The sequence below is a fragment of the Siphateles boraxobius genome, unplaced genomic scaffold (assembly GCF_051911475.1).
Source record: "Siphateles boraxobius isolate OS27281-9 unplaced genomic scaffold, OSU_SipBor_1 1, whole genome shotgun sequence".
NCBI classification, from domain to species: domain Eukaryota; kingdom Metazoa; phylum Chordata; class Actinopteri; order Cypriniformes; family Leuciscidae; genus Siphateles; species Siphateles boraxobius.
This window is the reverse complement of record NW_027508699.1, coordinates 13,693,856-13,712,500: the sequence shown is the minus strand read 5'-3', so window position 1 is coordinate 13,712,500 and position 18,645 is coordinate 13,693,856. Positions and strand designations below refer to the sequence as shown.

The 18,645-nt window shown below is 37.6% G+C and overlaps 2 protein-coding genes across 2 annotated transcripts in view; one reads left to right on the top strand and one right to left on the bottom strand.

Annotated features, from left to right (window-relative positions):
• slc44a5a (solute carrier family 44 member 5a) overlaps positions 1-18,645 on the bottom strand; it is a 94,095-nt gene that overhangs the window by 6,869 nt on the left and 68,581 nt on the right. Inside the window, exons 3-13 of the mRNA XM_077217840.1 lie at positions 16,994-17,067; positions 12,344-12,428; positions 11,472-11,556; positions 11,246-11,374; positions 9,502-9,562; positions 5,406-5,529; positions 5,165-5,248; positions 2,922-3,034; positions 1,338-1,469; positions 1,144-1,243; positions 851-943 (exon numbers count right to left, since the gene is read on the bottom strand). Of these exons, the coding sequence (XP_077073955.1) occupies positions 851-943; positions 1,144-1,243; positions 1,338-1,469; positions 2,922-3,034; positions 5,165-5,248; positions 5,406-5,529; positions 9,502-9,562; positions 11,246-11,374; positions 11,472-11,556; positions 12,344-12,428; positions 16,994-17,067 (1,080 nt within the window). The remainder of the gene's footprint in view (positions 1-850; positions 944-1,143; positions 1,244-1,337; positions 1,470-2,921; positions 3,035-5,164; positions 5,249-5,405; positions 5,530-9,501; positions 9,563-11,245; positions 11,375-11,471; positions 11,557-12,343; positions 12,429-16,993; positions 17,068-18,645) is intronic.
• Positions 1-18,645, top strand: part of tceanc2 (transcription elongation factor A (SII) N-terminal and central domain containing 2) — a 144,853-nt gene that overhangs the window by 125,523 nt on the left and 685 nt on the right. The window lies entirely within an intron of this gene.

Sequence of the window (18,645 nt, the reverse complement as noted above, 5' to 3'; positions counted from 1 at the left end):
ATTAGCTGTTACAATACCAAAAAACAAACCTTCAAGTGCATCTAGTCAGTGTGTATCATTCTTTTAAAGGTGCATTGTGTAATATTTAGGAGATTCTCTTGACAGAAATGCAATATCATATACATAACTAGGCTATGTTTCAGTGGTGCATGAAGACCTTACATAATGAACCGTTATGTTTTTATAACCTTCGAATGAGCCATTTCTATCTACATACACCGCGGGTCCCCTTACATTGATGTTTCTACAGTAGCCCTAAACGGACAAACGCGTTTCGTCACTATATTGTTCTTCATTCAAGGAAGCTAGCTAAAGTCAGAGAATAAAACACTGACACGATGATGAACAAGTAACAAAGATTTTTGCTATAACATCGTTTTACTGAATAATTAAGTAAACATCATTTCTTAATTTATCTTTGTAAAGAAACCTAACCTCTGCTGTCTCAGTCGATGATATCTTTTCCTGTCAGTCACCGTAACTCCTGCAATTCGCAACCTCACCACTAGACCCAAAAATGTAATTTCTGTCATCATTTACTCACCCTATTGTTATTCCAAACCTGTATGAAATGTCTTTCTTCTTCTGAACACAAAAGAAGATCTTTTGAAGAATGTCAGGACCCAAACAGTTGCTGGACCCCATTGACTTCCATAGTTTATATTTTTTCTCCATTTTTTCACTGTTTGGTTTCCCAAACTTTTCAAATTATTTTCTTTGTGTTCAGCAGAAGAATATTACAGGTTTGGAACAACTTAAGGGTGAGTAAATGATGACAGAATTTTCATTTTTGAGTGAACTATCCCTTTAAAGGTTTTGAGTGTTGTGCAACAGTAAATGAAGAGGATACAGTGCAGTCATGGCCCAGTAGGCGATACAGATGGCCAGAAGCACAAAGGTGATGATGGGGTAGAACAGAGCGGACATGATGTAACTGATGGCCCTGCAGAGAGACACACACACACACACACACACACACACACACACACACACACACACACACACACACACACACACACACACACACACACACACACACACACACACACACACACACACACACACACACACACACACACACACTGTTATTCTCTCTGCACAGCACACACATGAAGTCAGACAGAGATACAAACCGAGACTCACCTGCTGCCCTCTCTGAGCAGAGCGATAGCAATGCGAACCCGCTTTCTCAGGAATATGAGTATTAAGACTATGGAGACTTCAGTCAAACCCAGAGTCACCACTAAGAGGAACAGAAGAACACATGAAACAAGGAGTAACGCAGAAATTCAAAGCCACGAAGTGCAGTAAATACTGAAGAGTATCGAATCTCTTACTGAAGACTAGCCATGTCTGACTGAGTTGTAAGTAGACGTGGAGGTCAGTCTGGAAGCCGATGTCAGAGATAGTGACGTCCGTTCCGGGGGTCTTCCTGAGAAAAGTGAACTCCCAGTAACAGTGCCAGATACCTGCAAACAAGAGAAGGATGCGTTTCACACCACAATATCCCAACAAATGACCTGTTTCATATTGCGCAGAACAGATATTCAGTAAATCCAGATGAAAAAATCTGATTATGTTCTACACAATTTTGGGCTTGAGATATTAATTATCTGTGAAATGTGATTTAATTTAATTAAAAAAATTATTGTGATGAATTAAATGTAATTACATGCAAATTTGATTTCTCGACAACCTTGTTTGTAATTATTCTTGATAGTCAACATCTGATAACCATTTCATAATTTATGGCTGTTATAACGGAAAATACTCACTGTAGTAACCCAGAAATAATGTTAATTTATGTTCAGAGCTGCAGTTAAGTTACACAAACACTGCCAGAGTTAACACAGTTGGCACAAGTGATTGTGATGTTAAATAGGCAAAGTCATTACACAGCATATGTTGTCATTATGACTTGCAGGGCTCTAGTTCTACAGATGGTGTCACCAGCGCCTGATTTGGTAGCACTTCTATAGTATAGTTCTGAACTGACCAACAGCTTTAGAGATTATAAAAGGAGCGCTCTTTACTCGCTTCCTGTGTAATTCAGTTGCAATTAAAAAAAAAAGTTTTTGTTTTTCATAAGATTTGGATGGTTACAGAGGTAATTTCATGTCTTTCTATTTTTTAATAAAAGTTTAAATAAAAGTGTTAGTTTTCCTACATTTTGAAACTTTTAGTTTTACAAATAGGGACAATTTTTGAAGGATGAACAAATAATGTTTTTTTTTTGGTCTTCACATTAAGAATAACTTATAAATTGTACCTTTAATTGTAATAAATTGTACCTGCTCTGAGCTCCCGCTGAGCTGTCTACTGTTGGTCAAAGCTGAAAAACAGTCTGTTCTGCTCAGCTTAAATGAGTAGCGCGCTTTCATTACACTTTTGTTTCGTTTACAGTTTTAAGTTTCTCATATGCAACATGCAGTGGTCGCACTAGTGCAACCTCTAACAAAATTTTATTCGCACTTGCAGGAAAAAAGGTCACGAAATGCAACTATTTGGTCACAGTCTGGTGCCCTGACTTGGTAAGTATAAGCCATGTTGTGCTGGCTGTTTTTGCCTCCTTTTTTGGATGTTTGTTGACAATTAGTGTAACATGATCCTTCATAAATCATTCTAATATGCTGATTTGGTGCTCAAGAAACATTTCTTATTATCATCAATGTTGAAATCAATTCCTGCTTAATATTTTTGTGGAAAACATGATATATATATATATATATATATATATATAAGATTCTTTGATGAATAGAAAGTTCAAAAGAACAGCATTTATTTGAAATAGATTTTTTTGTAGCATTATAAATGTCTTGAATGTCACTTTTGATCAATTTAATAATATAATAGGCCTATGAATAAAAGTATTAATTTCTTTCAAAAATCTTTTTTTTTATATATATACTGTAAATACTGACCGTAGGCCACGAGCAGGATAACAGCGATGATGATGAACCAGAGGAGGAAGCCTGCGGTGAATCGCAGCAGCAAGATGAAGATCAGACTGATGACCAGCGCTATGATCAGCCCTCTGTCACATTGAGAAACTCATGAGAACAGAGATATAGCATTTCTATATGGCAACACACACATTTCAAAGATTATTACAAATAACAATTACTCCTTCATTGGTTTTTAATTATAATTTATATGTACCACATTAAAGGCACAGTTCAACCAAAAATACAAATATATTTGATGTTGTATGGAAAAGTAAGCCCGTCTGTAGGTCCAATGGCGGTTTCCGATAGAACTGGTGATGGTGTCTGCTTGTTACTGTCTTTTGTGGCAAAGTAATTTAATTCTGTGGAGATGAGACCTACCAGTCACACTGAGACATTCCAAATGATACCAAACATGTATAGTGTTGTATGATAATTATTCACATTAAACCATATAGATTCTTGGGTGAATTTCAGGTGATCTAAGCATGAGAGAGAGGAGGAACAGTGGAATGGGGGGTCAAGGGAAAGAGATTTAGGATGATGCTTAGGTGAGACTTGAGTCTCGAATGGTGATGCTAATTTCACAAGGGAGAATCAAATGTTAATTTCCAGAAAGGTCCTTTGTCTTCTCAGGGAGTGGTTGTTCCTCAACCAGACTGCCCGGCATTTTTTTTAAATTTCTCGAGTCTGAAAGGAGTAGCTTTAACATTCTGCAAAATTCCTCCTTTTGTCTTAAGTCATACAAGTTTGGAATGACATGTGGATCATATTTATTATATCTGGATGAATTAATCCTTTAAATTAATATCTTCATATATGCATTTTTTTACTTTTTGTTTATAAGAGAATGGATACTGTAAGCCGGTCTAAATCGGTCCAATAACGGTATCCGATAGAATGGGTAAAGTTCTCTGGGAGTTACTGTATTTCTGCGTGGTAAAGTAATTTAAGTCCCTTTAAGCTTTTATCTGACTCCATTTTACAAAGACCTCGAATTTAGGTTAGATTGCCAATTGGTTATTGGTCTAATTAATATAATAGTTTAGCAATACATTTGATTGTTCTATTTAACTCTTTACTTCATATTTTACTTGTTCATTAGGAAGCTATAACGCTCAGCTATGACGCTCAGCTACGACGCTCGCGCCTGCCATTTACGCGGATCTCACGATCACAAACTCACCAATCTGATAGATAACCAGAGGTTATGGCTAAAGCAGTTTAACAATGCCGCATACATGCTTGCTATTATTAAAAAGTACCCATGTAGCCCCCTACAGTCGCCCATATAACAACTTAGTTAAAGCCAGAACAATATCCAGAGGTTATGACTAGTACATTAAGATAATGCTGCTTTAACGCTTGCCATTACCTTAATAGTATTTTTTATCTTGCCCCCTATTTGCGAATATATAACAATTTAGTTAAAATCACGGAGTTAGTCAGGAATCTAGTATCCCACCAGATGTGCATCACGGTCAATCTGAACTGGGATCTAGTATGTACTTAACCCTGGACGCAGATTTGCAGAAACAAACGACTTCACTTAATCTACTTGAGAATATAATATTCTGAGTAATTCAGAATAAAATCAAATGTTACAATTTATTATGTCAGGTAAATATATCATGGCAATTTCATAATCAGTTCAAAGATAATCAATACAATAACATCAAATGCTCAGAGATAAAGAGAAAAAGTTGAAGACACACCCTTCTCTGTGTGCAAGTTATCTCTAAACTCTTAAGAACTTTATTACCTTTTTGTTTACTTCTTTGGGAATGAGACATTTGTACCAGTCGCGCTGAGACATTTCGAATGATACCAAACATGTATAATACTGTATGATAATTATTCACATTAAACCATATAGATTTGTGGGTGAATATCTGGTGATCTCAGCGTGAGAGAGAACATGGGGGAGGTGATTGACTCAGGAATGCTGGTTTCTCAAGAGAGAGTCAAATGTTAATTTCAAGAGAGGTCCTTTGTCTTCTCGGGGAGTGGTCGTTCCTCAACCAGACTCCCCGGCATTTTCTAATTTCTAAATTCTGACAAAACCCATATTGTTTTCATTGTAGGAATCAAAAGAACATTTTGTTCACTTATGTTGATCCTTCATAATTGCTCACTTGAAAATCTCACTAAATTTGATTCACCTACTGAACACAGTAAATGTACTGTATACAGTATAACTGAGATGAAAGGCTGCTTACATCACTATCCAGTACCAACATCTGGCATAATCCTGCACAATCTTCATTCCCACCTCTTTGGCCTCATGGATACTTGTAATACCACTGCAGGGAAAATGTGTATTTGTAAGCACAAGTCATACAAAATACATCAAATAATAAAGGGCTCAGAGCTTGCCAAAAAGAAGCTTTTACCACATCAATTGAATCAACTACTTCTAGAGCATTTTGTCTCATTAAATATTGAAGATTATATACATACTTAGCTGCATCTCTAAGTTCAGTCACACTTCTGGCTGTGTCCAGTGCATCTTTGAAAGCGGTTTTGTTAGCTACTGTTAGGGTGCCATTTCTGGTAATGAAGTCTGGGAAGCAGCGCTGTAAAACTTTCATGTAAGTGAGGGAAAAAAGAATGATCAACTGCTAAAGGAAAAACAATAATGATACTCAAAATCTAAACAGCCTAAGTAAACAGCTACTCATTTCCAATGCAAATTAGCCCATATTAGCTCAAATGTAACCTGCCACTTACTTACAGTTGTGGTCAGAATTATTGGCACCCCTGGCAAATATGATTAAAAATGGCTGTAAAAATACAGTAAATCTGCATTGTTTATCCTTTTGATCTTTCATTCAAAAATTCGAAAAACTCTAACCTTTCATTGAATTAAAATAATTGAAAGTGGGGGGTAAATCACATTATGAAATAAATGTTTTTCTCCAAAACACGATTAAGCAGCCTTATTTGCACCCCTAGAAAAGTATATTCCCATTAATTTTTTTTTAGCACACTAGGAACATGAAATTGTGTAGCTATGACTTCCTGTTTCACAGTATAAACATGAGGAAACACAAAGGCCAAATTCCCTTAATCATCCATCACAATGAGTAAAACCAAAGAATATTGTTCTGATGTGCAGCAAAAGATTGTTGAGCTTCACAAAATAGAAAGTGGCTGAAAGAAAATAGCTAAAGCATTGACAATTCCCATTTCCACCATCAGGGCAATAATTATGAAGTTTCAGACAACTAAAGATGTTACAAATCTGCCAGGAAGAGGACGTTTGTCTATATTGTCTTAATGCATGGCGAGGAGGAAAGTTTGAGTGGCCAAAGACTCTCCAAGGATCACAGATGGAGAATTGCAGAGGTTAGTTAAGTCTTGGGGTCAGAAAGCCTAAAAAATAAATAAATAAATAAATAAAATAAAACAACCCCACATCACCACATGTTGTTTGGAAGGGGTTCAAGAAAAATCCTCCTCGCTCATTCAAAAACAAACTGAAGCATATTCGGTTGTCAGACACGATTAAAACCTGACGGCCTTTGCTAGAAATCTTATAATGGGCCATGGTTGGATCTTCCATCAGGACAACGATCCAAAACAAACATCAAAATCAACACTAAAATGTGTAACTGAGCACAAAATGAAGCTTCTGCCATGGCTGTCCCACTTCCCTGACCTGAACCCTATAGAAAATGTTATTAGTTTATGAGTGGAGTGAACTGAAGAGGAAAAGCACCAACATGAACTTGTGAATCTGAAGGATCTGGAGAGATCTGGAGAGGAATGGTCTTTTGTCAGGTGTTCTCCAAACTCATCAGGCATTATAGGAGAAAACTCAGAGCTGTTATCTTGTCAAAAGGAGATTGCAAGTATTTAATAAAAAGGTGCCAATAATTATGGCCAATGTGTTTTGGAGAATAACATTTATTTCATAATTTTATTCACCCCCCCATTTTCAATTCTTCTACTTCAATACAAGGTTAGAGTTTTTCAAATTTTTGAATGAAAGATCAAAAGGATAATCAATGCAGATTTATTTTTACAGTCATCTTTGATCATATTTACCAGGGGTGCCAATAATTCTGACTACAACTGTATTGACATATACTGACAAGAAAGCAATGAAAACAAGAGTCTGTGTGCTTATTAAGCAGTTCACCTTTCTCCCTCGTGATTACAAAAATGTAGGCAAAATGTCTCAGGTTACATATGTAACCTGCTTCCCTGAGAGGGGAACTCAATGCTGTGTCATGGTGTTGACGCTATGGGGGGAATGCTTCCGCTAAATGCGCCAATCTAATTGGCTGATCGTATGGACGTTGTGACGTAGATATTGTCCATAAAGAGATGCCAGAAATGCATGTCGACAGATTCAATTCGTCTGAAGAAGACACATAGGCATAGCCGGGGTTTTGCAACATCTTGTTCCTTTCTCAGGGAACTGGGTTACACACGTAACCTGAGACGTTCTCTTTTGGGTGGAACTCGACACTGCGTTTGGCGTTGACGCTATGGGAACACCTACAAGGCTTTGTATAGGCACAGATGCTTGTTGAGCACAGACTGGATTTGGGTCAACCCTGAAGGATACAGGACAGTTGTATAGACCGCTAGGACTAGTCTTAAAAGTTGGGTGGTGATGGCGCAGTGGATAAGACACATGCCTCTGGTGTGAGAGACCCGGGTTCGAATCCACTGTGAGACACCATTGTGTCCCTGAGCAAGACACTTAACCCCTAGTTGCTCCAGAGGCGTGCGACCTCTGAAATATAGCAATTGTAAGTTGCTTTGGGTAAAAGCGTCAGCTAAATGAATAAATGTAAATGTAGTCATCCTTTATTTTCTTTTAGACTGTTCATAACTTTTTTAAGTCAGTAACATAAAAATGTAGATTGGCCGAATTGGATACTGAAAAGTAAGACTGACTGCCCCTGACTAACTGCTATTGGGTCACATGGTGTTTACATGCACTCTCATCATGCGTTATAATGAGATTTTGGCACACTTATAATCAAATAATCCAAATAATAAAAATGTAAACTGGAGTGAAGAGTTCTGCTTGTGTCATGTAAACATCTTACTGTGATTAAGATCTTACTCTGATTATTAATAGCATTATTGGTGCACATGTAAACATAGTCATTGTCTTAACATAATTGCTATATTTATCCAACTGGCCCCTGGGGTTGAATCTGTGTCCAAACTAATGAACCTGATGACTGTGTGTGAAGAGGAGCAGCCTGCTGCATCACAAACACCCTGTAAAGGTAAACCCCTCAAAAAAATATTATGAAGACACTACACTCCTAGGGGAGTGAGTTGAGAACCCTAGAGGTCAGGGGTGCAAAATAGTCCGGTCTGGGGTGCAAAATAACTCTGCCGTGACCTGGTGCAAAATCTAAGGAGGAGGAAGCTAATGAAAGGCAAGGAGGTCTCCTACTCTATTAAATAATGTTAATGCTAACAGCAGAGCCACTTTGAGTCAGAGTTTTCTCTGAGACCGACTCCAAGGGCTCAAAAGGGGCTTCCGTTAAGGTTCCTAGGACCAATGCTATGTATCTTGCCAAGAGGGATCTTGCGACTAGCAGATGCAAGAATCGTGACACCAACATGCCTCTCAACCGAGGCTCCGTCCGGGCATGTGGCTAGCGGAAATACCAAACCACAAAGACATTTAAGGTGGATGTAGGTACGTTCTTGAAGGAACTCCAGCACTGGACCAACCTCATGTTGTCCACACCATGTTACAAAAAGTTGCCATTTCAGGGCATACAACTTGTCTCAGTGACTTCAGCCAAAAGACCAGACTGTATGAGCTTGTACCCCTCAGGGGCCAGGCCTAATGCTTCCAGATCTCCGGCCGAGGATTAAATATCGTCATCTGAGAGAGAGGATTTCTCCAGATTGGGATCTCCCAGGGGAGGCCGTCTAGAAGAGACACTAGGTCCACAAACCAAACTCGAGCCGACCAGACGGGAACAACAAGGAGGCGGCAAACTCAGTTCTGGCGAGCCCTTGCAGGGGCTTGCCCCTCATCCCTTGAGAAAAAGGAAACTGTCGAAATGCATTTATGGCATCTATTAATGTACTTGGAGACGTGCTACGCTACATCACGACACAATGTCCATACATTCAGCCAATCAGATTGGGATGTTTAGCCACATGCTTCAGACATCAGCTCACACAGGAGCATTCCCCCTATAGCGTGAACGCCATGACACAGCATTGAGTTCCACTCAAAAGGGAGCTTGACCCAAACATTTACTTTGTTATCAAAATGGGGGCATACCATAGACTTTCTACATAGCACACATACACACATGGTATAGACAAAGATATACTGAACGAACTGTATATTCTATTCCCTAACCCTTAATCTACCCCTAACCCCACCCAGTACAGAAAACTTTAGGCATTTTTACATTTTCAAAAAACATCACTTAGTGTGATGTATAAGCTGTTTTCCTCATGGGGACCAAAAAAAATGTCCCAACAAGGACAAGGATTTTGGATATTGCCATCCTTGTGGGGACATTTTGGGTTTACCAGGACACACACACATTGCGCTTACATGGTCGGCTTGGCACTATCATGGATGGACAGTCCTCATCTCGCAGCACTTGTGTCACAGACTGCAATAAAGAAAAGAGCTTTCCTTAAACAATTCCACTGTATGACAGCATACAACTCTATCAATGTTAGTCAGTAATTTGATAAATGACTCCTCGCTTTTCTGAGGACCCATTTACATACATTATGGGTATGAACATTAGAAGAAAAGACATAACCAGTGAAAAACCATCAGTCTGACATCAGTTGGAGCATACAATTCTTTAAGGTAAAGTTCACTAACGTTACTCACTTATACAGAAAAACAACCCTCCAGCAGCCAAAATGGCTCTTGAGAATGATGTCTTAAAGGCCCTGAAAGAGCCTGTGGATTTATTCTTGTCAGAAAACAACTCACTCCCTTCTGAAAAACAGAACTAAACAGATGCTAAGGCAGTGCTCCCAAAATATAAAAGCTTTTCCAAAGGGTTGTCCTAGTCTAAATGCATTCATAAAGACACTCAGAGGAACATTTATTGCTCAGAAGTTGCACTTCTAAAGCTGGTGAGATACAGTATAATGGATATAAGCACTAAGGTACGAGAGGCTGTGCTGTATCGTGAATAAGAGAGGCTTCAGCTGTATCGCCTGAAGGGCGTTGTTAGGCACGACGCGAAGGGAAGCGGTTAATAATTATTATAAACTCAAACTTTGAGTGAGTCAGTCAGTCAGCAGAGAAGACTTTTACATTGAAAGGACTCAATTTTGTGATCACGGAGAAGGATGACGCAACTGACAAATGACTAAGGCACCGGAAAACCCCTTAACTGTTAAAAGGACAAGATATTGCAGCGGACATTCAAACAGAATGAATATGGGACTGACCTGAAGGAAAATGCTATGTCTATTGTAAATGCAGGTACACTCGCTTATTCGAACCCTCACAATACTCTACTCTAGCTTTAATGAACAATATCAATGAGATCAAACATGTGTTTAAGTTGCTAAGGGAGGTTGCTAGGGGTGTTTGTGTAGTGATACATAGAACCGTTGGTTGAAGCGGCATAGCGTGTTTTATCGTTAATAAAACACAACTATTGACCAATCAGAATCAAGGGTTGGAACTAAACGTTTTATAATTGGAAATATTTACATTATTGTTTAAAAGTTTAAGTAATACATTAAAGAAATACATACTTTTATTAAGCAATACCACAATGGTTTGCGTTTAAAATAAAGGCCTTTCTTTTTACCTTCTATTCATCAAAGAATCCTGAAAAAGTTTCTACACAAATATTAAGCGGCAAAATAGAAACATAAATCGAGAATATTTCTCAGATACTTCTAGAAATGAAAAAAGACACAAATTAGACATCTTTTACAGAATACACAGCTATAAAATGAACATGGATAATATAGATCAGAGAAATCAGTTTTGGAGGGATTTGATTAACAATTTTCAAACACCCAACTTTTGCAGACTGGTATCTTCTCAAATGTAAGTGCAGTCTGCGACATGTACTGCAGCGGAGATCTCCTCTCAAAGGTATCTATTCGCTCAATTTAATAAACTATAACATATCCTGAAAGTTTTATAGCCTTATAAATTTGTCACAGCGCCTTCTGAAAACACACAGAAGGGATAGATTGCTATTACAGTTAACATCAACAGAATTATATCGAGCTCTTTTCAGTTCGTTAAATCTAATTGGTATTGTGCATTTATTGAGTTCAAAGCAACTCTTCAGCATGCCCGTGTGATTTACCTTTTTAGGGTTATTGAAGCCTGGCTTGCAGAACTGTTTATAATAATCCCAGTGGCTCTTGTTGAATCTATAATGGAGCTGCATATCTGTGTACGTTGCGAATCGATCTGGGCACTTGGAAACACACATCTAGAAACAGTTCAGGTTATTTAGACAAAAAAAATAAGTTCAGCGGAAGCAGAATTAGAAGTACAATGACAGTATTAGTGATGAACAAGTGTATTACCTGAGTAGTAGGGCACTGGAGGTTTATCAGGACAGCAGGACTGGCACATTTCAGTATGTTGAAGTAGAATAATATGGCTTTCTTTCTACAAAGGAAAAGGAATTATAGTATGAAAATGGCAGTATTTTGCCAGTAGGTGTCAGTGGAGCTATTCGGCTGTGTCTATGGGGGTTAAATCAATGTTTTAAGCAGCTTTCCACTCCAAACATTCAGTTGCAGTGCTTATCACACGGTAATAAAACTCCTCTCATTGTTGCTTTGTAAATCACAACATATAACCCTAATTCAACACTAAATAATCAGTGTTCTCCAGCCTGCTGAATAACTGAAATGCTGAGATAAAGTTTTATGATATACAGATAAAAACCCAGTATCCAATAATTTTGTCTGGGCAAGGAAAAGTATTAAAGGCTTGTGTCAGATTCCCACTATACCCATAATCCCATAATCCACTGAGGGCATCACATCTCCTAATTATGAACTGCACAGATCCAAATGCTTCCAATCCACCAAAGAGTAAACATCTCTCACACTTCGGCTGTACATAACTAACACTCTTATCAGCGAGTCCCAGCTCCTCTAATGAGCATTTCTTTATTTTCCCCAAGGTTATGTGCTGCCAATCAACACAAAACATCACAAAAGGGAATTCGGCACAAAAGCAAGCAATGTAAATTTTCGAAGGCTTAAGGATAAATTTTTTGGGCTTTGGGTATGATAAATAAATACACGAATGGAAATGGAAGGTACAGTTATGTGTAATAATCAGAGTATTCTGGTATCATTCAGGTATTACATGGCTAATTGGATTGGTGCATTTTGGCCCTTCCCCCCAAAGCTTATGATTGGCTGGTGGTGTTTCTGGCACTTACGCATTGGGTGTGCCCTTCTGTCCACAGAACTGACCCGTGCTGTCCGTGGGGTAAATGACTTTCCTTGGGTCCCCGTGAATCCATGCTACAACAAAGAGGAGACATAATTAAGTGAATTAATTAAAGAGGAAATGATCTTTACAGGGATCATAGTGTATAATGAAATATTGAATTTTCATCAGGGAAATAAAACAGCTCAAATGCCCCTCTCAGCCCTTGCTATCATTCTCTAAGTCTACACTTTGGTTACATAATGCTGTATTAGATTGTAGCAGACCAGCATTTAACAGGACACACCACAAACTTTCACTTCAGGGACCTATAAAGTAACCAACTATCTAATACATATCTCATGAGCGCATATTAATGACTTCTGAGACCCTTGTTTATATGACAGTATTCAGGATGATTAAATCCATTCGAGTATAACTGGAGAATAATTGATTCCAGTGCTCTTTTAGGATGAAGTCACTATAGAAACAACCTAGTATAAAAGTCTCTTTGATATCAATTTGAAGCCGAGTTGTAATTTGCAAAATTAAACTACTGTGCCACATCTGTCCCTGACATTTTTCAACAATCAACTCACACACAAAAAAACAAAAAAAAAAAACAAAAAAAAGTTAATTCACAGAGACATCTGTTGACGTAATAGCCATCTACATTCTACAGGCTGCTATATAAGGTACTAAAGATGCTATTTCTCTGCTCACAAGGCAAAATGATTTCTGTCATCTGAAAATTGTACTGAATGAAACTGAAAAACAACTCAACATCTCTGCATGCTACAGCTCCATGTGAAGCAACCTGCTGAGCAAAGGCTATTAGAGGGACTGTATTTCAAAGAGCTGTGAAATGAGATTCACGCCACAATGCCTCGCTTTAATGCTAGAATTAAGCTGCAGAGACAACTTTTGACCTTAAAAAAGTGCCAGAACATGCATGCAAAAAAATACTAGTAGCAAAGTTATGCAAAAAATACATCACACAATGAATATTTCAAAGTGAAGCTCTTTATACTCCAATACATATTAGGACGCCTTAACCACAATGAGCAACATGAGGGTGATGTCATAGGTGATTTCATCTTCTGCCAGTAGCGGAGGGAGATTTGAGTGGTCTTTTTTGGGAGGGGGAGGGGCAACTCTTACAGGGGTGACATCATTGATCTGCCAGAGGCAATATGAAGTCATAGCATTATTGCTTCCCATTAGTGTCTGCACAGACCCTGCACAATGGGGCTGGACCAGCGTGCTACATGCTGTTCATGGAGGGATCTGAGTGATGGAGAACTTTGCAGATTGTGAGTCAGGATGTGAGGCGTTCAATGGAGGTGCGGCTTGACTTGTCATTGTGTTCATAGCCATGTTTGGAGAACCAGACCAACCTTAGTGAAAACTCAAAGCCACTGCACTTATCTCATATCTAGTGGAGCCTAAAATCTCTTTCTAAAAAAATATATATGTATATTTAAAAAAAACACACAAAACAAAGCCAGAAGAAAACACACAAAAAACAAAAGAAAACAGAGAAAAAAAAAAAAATTCAGAAAACACAAAAATACAAGCAAAAGAAAAAAAAGAAACACAAAACAGAAGGAACAGAAAAAAACAGGGAAAAAGAACTACACAATAACTGCTGATCATCGCTAAGTTTTTAATTTTTTTTAAAGGTTTTATTAGTTATCATAAATGTATATCATATCTGGTGGATATGGAAGCTTCTTTCCGCCAAAAAAAATTTCTTCTTTTTTCAGAAATAAAGTCAGAATTGCGAGATTTAAACTTGCAATTCTGAGATAAAAAGTCGCAATTATCTTTTTAAATGTTTTATTCTGTGTCGGAAACAAGCTTCCATGGGTAGTGCCTAGTATGTATCTCTCAAAAAACAAAAACACAAAACAAAGCCAGAAGAAAACACACAAAAGCAAAACAAAAGAAAACAGAAAAAAACCCACAAATTAAAACAAATTCAGAAGAAACACACAAAAAAAAGATGAACAAAATAAAAAACAACAACAAAAAAACACAAAAAATTAAAACAAAACAAACAAGAAAAGAAACACGAAAAAACAGAACAACACAACAAACAACTAAACAATAACTGCTGATCATCACTAAGTTTTTGACTTAGTTTTTGAGTTTTATTAGTTATTTCAAACTTTTCATATCCTAAAATATATCTCTCAAAAAAAACATTAAAACAAATAACACAGGAAACCATAAAAAAGCTAAAAACTAACAAAAAAAAACACAAGAAAGCACAAAAAACAGAACAAAAAAACAAAAAAACAAAAAATGCTGATCATCACTATTTTTTGGACTTGTTTCAACTAGTTGTATTGTGTACAATATAAAAAACGTTGTCAGTCAAACAATGCATGGAGAAACAGTGTAGCCTCAATTAAAAGTCTTGCCACTGTACTTATCTCATCTCTGGTGGAGCCGCACCCTACAGTACATCTACAGCAAGCCTTCAAAGTGACTCATTTCCTCTTCCAGCGGGAACATCACGCTGTGAAACTAGTGGGCATCTATGTATGAGGGCTTTTCAAACAAGGGCTCTCCGTGCCCCTGCCTCGCTTATCACTTATGCATTTGAAACCCCATCAGTATTTGCAGTGAGGGCATGTGTGTGTCAGCGTGGCCATCAGCACCAAGGCCTGGATGTACAGTACAATAATGTGCTTGATATCAGTAAATCTCCCAGGATGATCCCCCAGAATGCTAATGTGAATGAGGATCAAAATCATTTGATGTGACGAAATTCTGGCATTTCCGAACTCTGGCCCAAGGTTTTTTTGTCCTTGAAATAAACAGCATCTAGAACAAAGCCATCCCTGTGGCAATTCTTCTTGCATCAGCTTCTCCACAGTAAGAAAAGCATAGAGTAGTATTAGCATTAGCGTTAACTTTAGCCACGCTTTGAAGTGGATGGGAAGAACTGTGGAGGAGCTCCTGGTGGAGTTGAACATCATAAAATATTCATGCATGATCTTACATCAGAGGAGCTGACAAGTAATGCACAGAGTTTGCTCTTCATTCTCAAAAAATATTCCTCAGAAAGAGAGGCACTCTCTCTCTCCTTTCGGTCTTTTATGTAGCCTACAGAACGCCCACTTTGGCATCTTTATATGTTGAGTGTTGATTCATCTGCAGTCTGTGGGGTTCTTGTTAAAGCTTGTTTTTCTCTTGAGGACTTGGTTCAGAATTAGAGGAAGGCGCCTCATCTGATCAAAGGTTCTCGTGTTGGTTTCTGGCCCTGCAGATCAGTATTTTAATCACTGGATAAGAGAAAGTCATTAAAACCACCACACTGACTGTATAGAGCAGCTCTACCTTCATTAAGATTTGGGGAGATAGATACTAACTACCGTAAAACTTCAAATAATAGCCGAGTCCCAAATAGACGCCTGTCTCTTTTACACGCCTGGTGTGGCGACAGGTTTGGGTAAATAAAGGCCGGTTTCAAATAGAGGCCGGGTCTGTTTTTTAGTTTCGGGTTGTATTTAATCTTCTACAACCAGTCAGATAGTGTGCTTTTAGGCGGCCGCCAAAGCAAAGTTGTGTCCCGCCAAAGCCTTTTTTGATCGCGCTTGACAGGGCGCAAACGAGCAGAGAGAGAGAGAGCGCCTGTCTCAAATATAAGCCGGTGCAGTTCGACGATTTGGGAAAATAAAAGCCCGGGCTATTATTAGAAGTTTTACGGTAGTAACATAAATTACCTTTTTACTAGCATGCCAGTGGTGTTTTAAAAACAATGTTGCTTTTCAAGTAACAAGCAATTTCTTTCCCATAAGAAGTGGTGTGGCATGACCTTTACTACCATTACATGGGAAATGCCACACTGCGATTTTTTTTGTATTTATTTCACATTGTATTTATAGCCAGGTGAGGGTATAACAAAACATGCTCTCTCAAATGTAGTGTTGGGAAGTCAAAAAGGAAAACAGAACAAAACAGAAAAACTGTTCAAGTGATTTGCTTCAACTAGTTTTATTAGTTGTATTTAGTATCAACTATTACCTATCTAAAATTCTAATTTTTGTACCAAATAAACACGGCTCTGTTTCCAATTAATACTTTATTAACAGTTATAACTTATTTTTATATAATTTATACTTATAGTTGTACTTTATTTATTCATTTACTGTAACTACAAGTTAAAGAAGGTAGTTAGACTGTAATTTATATAATGAGCAACTTGGCAAACAACAATTTCAAAGTAGCTTCCTGAACATACATAGTCTGGGGTGGGAAAACGTATTCATGTAGCCCTTGGTAAGCAGGTAAAAACATTATCTACAACTAACATTTACAACACAACTGCACAGTTTTTTTTTTTAACAAAAAAAGATCAGGTCATCAATCAATAATGATTAATTATTCAACCTGTCACAGGAAATAAGCCCTTGTTGGCATTCAGTTATAGATGCTAAATAAGCTTACAACATAAAAAGAAATCTTTACAGATTTTCTTTTTTTTTTTTAATAATCGTTGTACAGTATATTGCACCTGTTATCATGGAACATGTATTTGCTTACATGGTGCGTCTTATGATTCTTTGATGATCTAGCCTGGCTCATAGCCTGTTTATCTCACAAAATAAAAGATTACAGTAATTTCCTACACAGCAGATGCAGCACTTACCCACAGTGCCCAGTGCAATGTAGCCGACGATGACAATGGTGAAGAGCACACAGCACAGCACATCTGTGCAGCCTCTGGAAAAGAAAAGACAGTCTCCTCTCATTAAATGATCTTAAGACGCATGTCGTATGCCCCATAATCTTGTGAATGAAATGTTATCACAAAAAATAATCTTACAGTCAATTTAATTAAAACCTGAATGAGAAATTTGGTATGTTACACAATACATGATGGCACTTTACATTAATATTATGCAAATTTAATTTATATTGAATTCAATGAGGTAAAAATGTATACTTTTAAGTGCCCCTTTGCTTTTTCAAATAATTATTACCTTTTGTGTGAAATACAGCTGTTTGTGAATGTAAAATGTCTGCAAAGTTTCAAAGATAAAAGTGTGAGTTATTGTCTCCCAAAAAAAGAACAGATTATGAACTGCCTGAAACGAGTCGTCAGTAATTCCAGTCTTACTTCCTGGACGAACCTACCTAGGTTTGTAACAAATTTGCATAATGCCGGCCTATTGGCTGTCAGCAAACAACATCTACTTTGATCGGCCCTCAAACACTAGTTGTAGCTGAGACTGGATGAGTTTGGTTTGTGTTGTTGACATGTCGAGAAGACGCTGTTTTCTGCGCTGCGAAAGCAATTTCACTTTACATGCACTTCAAAAGGATGAGGACTTGAATCGATACGATAAAACCAATACCATTGTTACTGTTCGTATCACTGTGTATACATGCATGTAAATAATGTCAGAGACCTTGAAAGCAAAATGTAACCTTTAAAATAGAATAATAGGGACACTTTAATAACTTATTTCACTACAAGATTTCCCCCATTTTTATATAAAAAAAGTAACATTCCTCAGACCTAACATTATTTTAACCCTTCATTCTGTGAATATTTGCTCAGAACAACAAGGAACTGACAAAGAAGATGAAAAAGAAACAGATGAAGACACATAGACCGGCTGACTGGGCATTATCCCTTACATATGCAATTCCATATACTGAATATCGACCAAACCAGTCGATAGAATGTTGACTTTAGGCACATCTTTCAAACGTGAGCTGATAACATGGAGTACAGCAAGGTCACATGTACTGCTACTGCACATCAAATACTCTAGAGATGGTGTCGCACATGCAAATCTTTGACAAGGTCGACAGTGACCTGCACAATACAGAAGAAAGGCAACTGTACAAGAACAGTACAACAGAAAGAAAGACAGAGACAATGTGCTGTGTTAATCACGTCAAGTGCCTCATTACAGCTGAGATGAAATGATGCAAAGCAAAGAAATTATCCAGCCTTGAAAGTACTGTAATATGCACTGTACAAATATTTAGTGTGTAATCAATAAATTCACTCTAACGCACAATTACAGTGGGAGCAGTGAGTTGTACATGGTTGACAACTCAGAAGATTATACACTCTTAGAAAAAAAGTTCTACTGTATGTAGAACCCTAGGGTTCTTGACTCAATTTTAAAGAACCTTTATGCCAAAAAGGTTCAATATAAGGAGAAATGTCTTAAATGATTGCATAATACTTTTATTTTCAATGTACCTTTTTCATTTTTTCTAGTGTTAAATTGAAACAAAATTAATTATTTTAAAACTAATTGGTAACACTTTAGAATACTATTC